The sequence below is a fragment of the Miscanthus floridulus genome, chromosome 8 (genome assembly GCF_019320115.1).
Source record: "Miscanthus floridulus cultivar M001 chromosome 8, ASM1932011v1, whole genome shotgun sequence".
Classification (NCBI taxonomy): Eukaryota; Viridiplantae; Streptophyta; class Magnoliopsida; order Poales; family Poaceae; genus Miscanthus; species Miscanthus floridulus.
The window spans coordinates 188927020-188937450 of NC_089587.1; the positions used below are offsets into that span (position 1 = coordinate 188927020).

A 10431-nucleotide genomic window follows, 5' to 3' on the forward strand; every position below is an offset into this window, starting at 1 on the left:
GCTATTTTTGGTGAATTTTCGTTCGTCGAATTTGCCTGTGATTGGGGTGAAATTTCTTTGAGGGATTTTGGTGCAAGGACATGTGGTGATGCTACGCCATGAGTGAATCGAACAAATTGTTATGCAGTCCAGCCATCACCGATCATTTGTTTTAGTCCGAGTCGGTGTCTGTAAATAGCATTTACTTTTATTAGTCAGTAGCTAAATTTAGTTAAGCTTGCGACAACTGGTGAGTCGTGGGATGGCACGACTAGTAGTGCGCTAGGTGCTGCGCGTTTTGTGGAGAATACCTCCCCACTTATGCATGTAATTTTTCTTTAAGTAATGTAATTATATATGAAAAACGCTGCCAGTTGATAGCACCAAAAAACCTGTGGTAGAACCTCCTAAGTTATAGGGCCCACATGCACCTGTCACTGTCCGATGACCTTTGACATCTATGCATATGTTTCTATGAACTTAAAAAGACTGTTGGGTGTCCTTGGGGAACCCCGAATCATCCACGATTTTCGAGCAGGATCACGTTACAGAGTCATTGCAGTATTACAATATTTATTCAAATATCAAAACCAGAGTAAAAACAGCGGAAGTCTTACGGTAACATAGTTTACAAACTAGTTGTTTCAAACCTTACACACTAAGTTCAATAATTATTACAAACCATAGTAGTAGTGGAGTGGCATAATTAACATATACTTAACACGCAAAATAAACATCCTGCCCAAGGATCACACATTTACTTCTCATCGTCAGATCGAACGATAGTCATGCAGCATGATCCAAAACAGATCTGCTCATGAGGCTCTCCTACAACAAGGGTCAACGAACCCTGAGTACAAAAGTACTCAACAAGACTTATCCGAAATAAAACTGATAAACTCAGTAATGTAGGCTCAGGGATTCAAGGTATAGCTATAACAATGATCAAAGTTCTTTTGCATAAAAGCTCTTTTAATAAAATTCTTTATATAGAAGACTTCTTTAAGAATTATATACAAAACTGACATGATCCACACTGAGATCATGAAACTTCATATCCAACACTTTTGCAAGCCTTATTCAAGTTCCAGTTATTAATACTACGATGATGAACAGTGTGTTGAGTCTCCATAACCGAGGAGCAACGACGATTTGAACCGATTAAACCCAGCTGGGGATTCCAGACCACACGACATATGCAGGTCCCCAACCTACATATACCAACCTACCCTTGGATCCTCTAAAACAAGAACGGGTCCACGCCACCTGAGAACACAGTACTCCACCATTTCAGCCTATGGCCACGTGGGTACATGTTATTCCCGCCATCTCTCCACTCCCAGTGCACGAGTAGCCATTCTCGTAATAGAATTGCCAAGCTCAGGCTTACCGGAGTATGTGGTTAGTACTACAAATTCTCACCTCATGCAATTCAACAACGGACGTGCCTTAATCGACACAGGCGGAAAAAACCCGCTCACAAGACCTCCATGTCTTGTGGCTCACACACACCGAGTCCGTCCGGTCTAGATTTATTACTCCACATTCCCATATCACATGCTAACATAGTTAACCAATGTTCCGTTTAAAACTTGCAGGTAACAGGTAGTCATCCGACTTTCATCGTTCTACGCATAGCTAAGCAAAACTAGGCATATACAAGTTTAAAACTAGTAATATGGTAAATATGGAATAACAAGGGTGGTAATGCACCAATTAGGCTTTTACTTAACTCCTAATCACTTAATGCAGTAACGGAAAGCAAAAGCGAAATTAATTTATAAAACACAAGGTAGAGTTGTATGCATCCGGAGCTTGCCTTCGTTGATGGAAAAGTCTGATTCCTGCGACGTTACACAAGGATTCGATCCGACCTCAACAGACGGATTAACCTCCTCAACAGCTTGATTAACTACCATATTTTTACCTTCGTTCACTACACGTAATAACAATGCCATGTTTAACATGATGCGGAATACGAAACATAATGCTCGATGATGGATGCAAAATTAACAATTTGAATACAACTTTTTTTCGCGGTACAGTTGCAAGTCAAATAACTAAATCTTTTTCATAACACATACATCAATTGCCAAGGATCATCATCAACTAATGACCCAAGGTCATCACTCAATCCAAAATTTCAAACAAAACCTAAATCATTAAAGGTTACTATTTACTTTTATGAATTAATTATTTAATTCAAAATTATGAAATAAATCAACTTATTCTAATTGAGCTCAAAATTTTAGTACATGTTCATTACATGATAAGTAAGTGGCAAAACAAATTTCATAATTTTTGGACAATTAAATAAGCCTAGAAAAATTATGGAAATCCATTTATTAATAAATTAAGCAATTTTTATCACATTCAAAAAGTACTTAAAAACATTATTTCATATTTTTCTTAAATACTATACATCACAGAGAAGTCACACAAAAATTTTCATAATTTTTGGAGCTTTAAATAAATCTACACAAAAATAACAAAAACAGACACTATTCATTCAAATCTGAAAATAGAAAAATCCATTTGAACACTGAGTCACTGACAACCCGACCCCACCTGTCATCCCTAACCTCGCGCGCTGACCACGACGGCGACGACGCTGACCAGCGATTTCTCACTGACGGTGAGTCCAACGGTGACTGCAAGAGTACTAACATGATCACTACGTCATAGCGCATCGATCTATGGCACTAACACAACCAATTACGGCCCGAACCGAGTACTACGCCGACCATGGCGGACGCGGTGGCACGGCAGCGTTATGCCGGCAGTTACAGACTGGTAGAGCTCAAACAAGGGATCCAGGAAGCACCAGTGGCTCACCCCGAACATGTTGAAGCAAGGAGCGATGTCGGAGAAGCAACGGAGAGGCGTGACGACGATCACGGTGATCACGGCGGAGCAAAACGTCGTCGGCGATGGTGTACCGGCAACTGCAGTGGTCAAAATGAGCAACCAGCTATGGATAAAGTACTACAGCATCGAGACGAAACAAAATCAGCCAAAACCAGAGATAGAGATGCACCATGGAGCTCTAGCCGCGGCGAATCGTGCTCGGCGGAGGAATTGCCGGCCGCGAGGAAGAAGGGCGTGCATCGTGAGTTTCCGGTGAAGACAAGCCACAAGGACTGGTTTGCTGGACGCACAAGGAACTAGCGGAGCTAGAACACGCTTTGCTGCGATGGCGTGGGCGCTGGTTCGACGGCAAAAGCTCGACGGAGCTGCGATGGCGGTGACTGGAAAACAGAGGAAAGGGGCGGGGGCAAACGGCGACGGCTCTGGTTATAAAGGATGGCCAGGAAGCTCAAGAAAGCGACGCAGGAGACGTTTTCACGCCAGCGCAAAGCCGAGGACGTCCACGCGCGCGCCTGGAAGCGAACCGAAGGTCGCCGGCGGTGTAGCTACGGCGGTGAACACTGTTCACAGTATTTATAAGTTTGTCATTCGCTAAAATTCACAAATTACTCCTAAATTTTCATAACAACTCAAAAATCTCCAAAAATAAAAGTTGTTCAAAATCAAAAGTTCTACAACTTTGCTTTTATAACCATCTCCTAATTTGGTCTAGATTTTGAAATGAACTTTTGAATTTGAATCGGGAAATTTAATGAATTACGCCTTTTTGAATTACTCGAAATTTTTCTAAACAACTTGAAAAACTCCAAAGATAAACTTTGCTTAACTTGCCAATCTCTACACTTTTGCTTTTGGGCCTAACCCCAAAATATGCTTAGATTTTGAAATGGATTTTCAGGGTAGGATTTAAATGTTGAAAAACGGGGTTTTCTCGAAAAATTCAAAACCCAGACAAACTTTGAACTTGAGTCAAACAATACAATTCAACACTCATTACACAAATGTAAACTTGTTTTAGTAAATGCATATCAAAGTTTTCACCGAATGCCAAATGCTTTGCAATGCATATGATGACATGTCAGATTTTAATATTTAAACACCAGAGGTGTTACAAAACCCGACTGTGTTTTCTGAGTGCGTCTTCCAAGGATCACCGGCTGCTTCTCACCGGCGGTTCTCCAACATTTGGTATCAGAGCGGTTAGAGTCCGGGAACGATGTCCGTCCCACTGTCCGGTGGTCGTTCGCCATCGCCACCACCGCGTCGTCGAGTTTCTCAATCGCCAGCGTCGCGCTGAGGGCACCGAGGTCGCGGCGAGGTCATCATCGAGCGCATGGTCAAGGAGCAGACGAGCGGTGCCATCCAGTACCCCATGCTCATGCGCTCCAACTATCAGGAGTGGGCGCTCCTGATGAAGGTTAATCTGCAGGCGACGGGCTTATGGCACGCCGTCGAGCCAGAGGAAGGGGAGGAGGTGCTCATCGAGTACCGTGAGGATCGCCTCGCCATGGCAGCCATCCTATGGTCTATGCCCTCCAAAATGCTGGGCTCACTAGCCCGCAAGCGGACGGCGCGATCGGCATGGGCGGCGGTCAAAACCGTTCGCTTGCGGGCTAGTGAGCCCAGCATTTCAGAGGGCACGGACCGCATGATGGCTGCCATGGTGAGGCGATCCTCACGGTACTCGATGAGCACCTCGTCCCCTTCCTCCAGCTCGACGGCGTGCCATAAGCCCCCCGCCTACAGATTAACCTTCATTAGGAGCGCCCACTCCTGATAGTTGGAGCGCGTGAGCAAGGGGTACTGGATGGCGCCGCTCGTCTGCTCCTTGACCATGCTTTCGATGATGACCTCGCTGTGACCTCAGTGCGATCGGCATGGGTGGCGGTCAAAACCGTTCATGTCGGGGTGGACCGAGTGCGGGAGGCCAACACCCAGCACCTACTCCGGCAATTCGGCGACATCGGCTTCAACGAGGGTGAGTCCGTGGACGACTTCTCGCTCCGTATCATGTCTCTCGCCAACACCATCCGCACTTTGGGCCACGACATCACCGATGCCCAGATCATGAAGAAGATGCTCCAGGTGGTTCCTGAACATCTCGAGCAGATTGCTTACTCCATCGAGACGCTCCTCGACGTCAACGAGCTCTTGGTGGAGGAAGTTGTCGGCCGTCTACGCGCCATCGAGCAGCGCAAGAAGAAGCCAGCCTCCGCAGGCGCGTCGTCCACCGCCAACAAGCAGGGCCTCCTGCTCCTCGCGGAGGAGGAGTGGATGGCGCGGCTCAAGCTGCGCGAGTTTGGCGAAGGCTCCGGCAGCGGCAAGCGCGACAAGACACGCCGTGGCCACGGCGGCGGCTCTGGCGGTAGCTCCGGCGGCGGCCAGGATGGCAAGGGACACGACGGTCAAGGGAAGCCTCAAGAGAGGAACCCTGACAAGTGCGTAAACTATGGCATCAAGGGCCACTACGCCAAGGACTGCCGCAAACCGAGGCGGGAGCAGAAGGCGCATGTCGTGGAAGGAGAAGAGCAACATGCGCTCATGATGGTTTCGGCAACCGCCACGACCATCAACGACGCGCCGTCTTCTTTTTCGTCGCGGCCCGCCACCTGCGTCGAGATCCACGAGGCGGAAGTCTTCGCTGAGCTTGGCCCCATACCGATCGAGACGCTCGCAGGTGGGTGCTCGACACCGGAGCGACCAATCATATGACCGGTGCGCGCTCGGCGTTCGCGCACCTCGACACCAATGTGGGCGGCACGGTCCGTTTCGGTGACAGGTCCATGGTCGAGATTGAGGGATGGGGCTCCATCATCTTCGTCCTCAAGAACGGCGAGCACCACACCCTCGTCGGAGTCTACTACACCCCTCGGCTGGTGGCGAACATCGTCAGCCTCGGTCAGATGGAGGAAGCCGGGTACCGCATCGACCTCTACGATGGCACCCTATGGATCTACGACGAGGCGCGGGATCTGCTCACCAAGGTACCATGTGGGAACACTCACCTATACATCCTCGAGTTGGTGATCAGGCGTCCCGTGTGCCTCATGGCGCGCAGCTCGGAGACAGCCTGGCGGTGGCACGAACGTTTTGGCCACATAAGCTTCAAGTCGCTCTGCTCCCTCGCCACCAAGCAGATTGTCCGTGGACTGCCGCACCTAGATCACATCGATCAGGTCTATGATAGTTGTCTCGCCGGCAAGCAACGCAGGACCCCCTTCCCCAGCCATGCAAAGCGGCGCGCGGAGCACGCCCTGGACCTTGTCCACGGTGACCTGTGCGATCCAGTGTCCCCACCGACTCCAAGCGGTAACAAGTATTTTTTGCTACTCGTTGATGACATGAGTCGCTATATGTGGCTCCATCTTCTGTCAAGCAAGGATCAGGCGGCAGCGGCCATCAAGAACTTCTAGGCCACGGTGGAAGTGGAGTCGGGCAGGAAACTCAAGGTGCTCCAAACCGATCGTGGGGGGGAGTTCACCTCCATCGAGTTCGGCGAACACTGTGCGTGCCGTGGCGTGCAGTGGCAGCTCACTGCCCTGTACACTCCGCAACAAAATGGGGTGGTGGAGCGCCGTAACCAAACAGTCGTTTGCATGGCGCATTCGATCCTGAAGGCAAAGGCACTCCCGAGCTTCTTCTGGGGTGAGGCCGTCCACACCGCGGTGCATCTCCTAAACCGGGCCCCGACGCGGGCACTCGATGGTAAAACCCCGTTCAAAGCCTGGTATGGAGAGCGTCCGACGGTCCACTACCTGCGCACTTTTGGGTGCGTCGCGCACGTCAAGACAACAAAGCCGGGGCTACAGAAGCTAGATGATCGAAGCACGCCCACGATCTTCGTCGGCTACGAGAGCGGCTCCAAGGCATACAGGTGCTATGATCCTTCGACCAAGTGCGTGGTGATCTCCCACGACGTCATCTTCGATGAGGCGGCACGCTGGGACTGGTCGTCGAGCCCCGACTTGCACCCTGGCGACAATGAGCCGTTCACCATCGAGTACGTCACCGAGGCGGTGTAGGTCCCCGGGGCAATGCCGTCAGCATCCCCACCTCTAGCACAGTCACCATCGCCCGGATCTACTGCAACAGCCACGCCACAAGGACCACCAGGCAGGGCCTCATAGCCATACTTCACCATGCCACCGGCGGACGTGGACCATGACACCCTGGACGCGGACCATGACGACAATGCCCCGCTACGGTTCCGCGCCATCGACACCATCATCGGGCCAGCGTCTCCACCTAGCCTCGCGGCTAGAGTACTAAACGAGGAGCTCATGTTCACCTCTGCTGATGAGCCAGCTTCCTTTGGCGAAGCCGAGCGCGCGGCGTGCTGGCGTCAAGCAATGCGCGACGAGCTACGTTCCATTGAAGAGAACGCGACCTGGGAGCCTGTCCCACTACCTGCTGGGCACCGTGCCATCGGGCTCAAGTGGGTCTTCAAAGTCAAACAAGACGAGCTCGGGAACATCATCCGCCACAAGGCCCAACTGGTGGCGAAGGGTTATGTCCAGCGCGCTGGGATGGACTTTGACGAAGTGTTCGCCCTGGTGGCCCGCATGGAGTCGATCCACACGCTGCTGGCCCTAGCGGCGCACGAAGGTTGGAAGGTCCACCATATGGACGTGAAGAGCGCGTTCCTGAACGGCGATCTCAGGGAGGAAGTGTACATGTCACATCCACCGGGCTTCATCGTCGGCAACGACGACGGCAAGGTGCTACGCCTTCGCAAGGCGTTATACGGACTACGTCAGGCGCCGAGGGCCTAGAATGCCAAGCTCGACGAATCAATGATTTCGCTTGGTTTCCAGAGGAGCAGCTTAGAGCACGACATCTACACCCGCAGCACTGGTACGTCGCGGCTGGTGATCGGCGTCTATGTAGACGATCTGATCATCACCGGCACCAGCGGCGACGCGATCACCGACTTCAAGCGCGACATGATGCGACTGTTCTCCATGAGTGACCTTGGGTTGCTCTCATACTACTTGGGCATCGAGGTGACACAAACCAAAGCTGGCATCACCCTTTGCCAATCTGCCTATGCAGGGAAGCTTTTAGAACGCGGCGGTCTGGGCACCTACAACCCAAGTGCGCTGCCAATGGAGCCCCGCCTGAAACTGAGCAGATCAAGCACCACTCCCACAGTGGATGCTACGGTGTACCAGCGCATAATTGGTGGCCTGAGGTACCTAGTTCACACGTGGCCTGATTTGGCTTTCGCGGTGGGCTACCTTAGCCGGTTTATGGAGGCGCCGCATGAAGAGCATATGGTGGCTGTGAAGCGAGTACTTCGCTATGTGGCAGGGACACGCACCCATGGCCTCTACTACACGCGCCGTGAAGAAGGACGGGCACGACTGACCGGGTTCAGTGATGCTGACATGGCCGGGGATATCGATACCCGAAAGAGCACCACCGGCATCGTCTTCTTCCTCAGCGGGAACATCATCACCTGGCAATCGTCGAAGCAAAAGGTTGTCGCTCTATCCTCATGCGAGGCGGAGTACATAGCAGCAGCAACGGTAGCCTGCCAGGGAGTGTGGCTCACTCGACTTGTCACTGACATGGCCGGCGTCGAGCCTGGAGCACCGGAGCTTAAGGTGGACAATCAGTCTGCCATAGCTCTCAGTAAGAATCCTGTGCATCATGATCGGAGTAAGCATATTGACACTAAATTCCACTACATCCGTGAATGCACTGAGGGGAACAGGATTGTCTTGGGACACATCTCGACGGAGAAGCAATTGGCAGACATCCTGACCAAGGCGCTGGGGCGAGTGCGGTTCTTGGAGCTGCGTGAGCTGATCGGCGTCACTGCGATCGGTGGAGAAGGCATGAACTAGGGGGGGAGAAATGTTATGCAGTCCAGCCATCACCGATCATTTGTTTTAGTCTGAGTCGGAGTCTGTAAATAGCATTTGCTTTTATTAGTCAGTAGCTAAATTTAGTTAAGCTTGCGGCAACTGGTGAGTCGTGGGATGGCACGACTAGTAGTGCGCTAGGTGCTGCACGTTCTGTGGAGAATACCTCCCCACTTATGCATGTAATTTTTCTTTAAGTACTGCAATTATATATGAAAAACGTTGCCAGTTGACAGCACCAAAAAAAAACCCGACTGTGTTTTCTGAGTGCGTCTTCCAAGGATCGCCGGCTGCTTCTCACCGGCGGTTCTCCAACACAAATTCCAGAATCGGGGGATTTTCGTTTTTGGGAGAAAACTGTGTTTTTGGTTTCGATCTGAAATTTCCCGAAGTTTGAGTTGATTTCGGGCGATGATTCTTTCGGGTAGCTCACCAACTCCATAGTGATCTCCTGTGTAAAGTTTGAGAGCGAATCATTTTGATTTGGAGGAGATCCGAGAGCCCGTTCGTTTGTTCGTATACGATTGTAGATTATAAGCTGGAATAGTATTTTTCTCTCACACCAAACTAGTCAGCGGTAAATCACCCTATTCGCTGGTTGGTGCTGGTGCTAGTTTTTTGTGAGAGAAAAACACTGTTGACTGGTTGAATAAACCTGACTGAAACCAATAAGCGAACATGATGAATAATCTATGATCGTTTACGACGAAACTGGTCATTCTTGCTTGAAGCCGTCCCGCTGTTCGTTCTATTCGTGCGTGGTGTCAGGCTCTGTTCTTCTAGGTCTGGCTTCAGTTCGTGCGTTCCTGTTTGGAGACGGGTGACCTCCGGTGAGGGCCAGCCTGCCGTGGAGCACCTCTTGTTAGTCGCGCCCTGTAGGCTCGGTCCTGGAGTCCGGCGTACAGCAGTTCGGGTTGATTTCGTTTTCTCTCTGTTCGCTGCTTGCTTCCTGGTCCGATTCCCTCTTTGCTCGGCGGTGTGCATCCCCTCCGCCCGAGCTCTTTTCTCTTGCGTGTGTCGCAGAGCAGGAGAAGCAGGGCGCTCTCAGCGACGAGCGCATCATCGCCGTGCACACCAGGCTCAAGCCGGAGTTCGCTCGTCACAGGTTGGCAGTGCTCAGCAGTCAGCACCAGTGCTTCAAGCACCAATCGGTGCTCATCCAGGAACCTGTGCACGCACAGCACCAATAGCAGGAGCAGCAGCTTCTCGTGATTTTCAATCCTGGCTTTTGGAGATGTCTCGATCAAGCAATAGTGTGTGCAATATTTAATTCCTTCTCAAGCTAATTGTTGTTTAATTCCTATTGCTTGAGTTGCTCTCTCGGTTAATTTTCTTTGTGACCGGTGCTGCCTGTGCTGTGACCCTGAAATTTCCAGCCTTTGCTCTCTGAATTTCCGGTTTATTATTCCCGAGCTCGCTTTTTATTCTCCGGTTTATTCGTTTGAGCTCTGATTCGTGTTCAGTCTTTTGCATTGACTGTCTACCGATCCAAGGAACCTATGCCCCATTCGTTTGTCTTATAATCCGTATTTTTCGATTTGTCTTTTCAACAGAAACAATATTTTTCTCTCACAGCAAATCAACCGGAACAATGTTTTTCAACGAAGCGAACGGAGCCTATCTAGGTACTCTCATCACCAGTTGGCTTGAGTATTTTAGATTCGAAAACTCGCTTCTTCTCAATAGGAGTTGAGTATCCTCTTTTCTGTTCCTCCAT

General features: G+C 50.5%; 1 protein-coding gene across 1 annotated transcript; it reads left to right on the forward strand.

The window, feature by feature from the left end:
- Positions 1–4180: 4180 nt before the first annotated feature.
- LOC136470365 (uncharacterized) lies at positions 4181–5559 on the forward strand. Its single transcript, XM_066468237.1, has 2 exons — positions 4181–4510; positions 4609–5559. The coding sequence occupies exons 1-2, from the start codon at positions 4181–4183 to the stop codon at positions 5557–5559; spliced, it is 1281 nt and encodes a 426-aa protein (XP_066324334.1).
- Positions 5560–10431: the final 4872 nt, after the last annotated feature.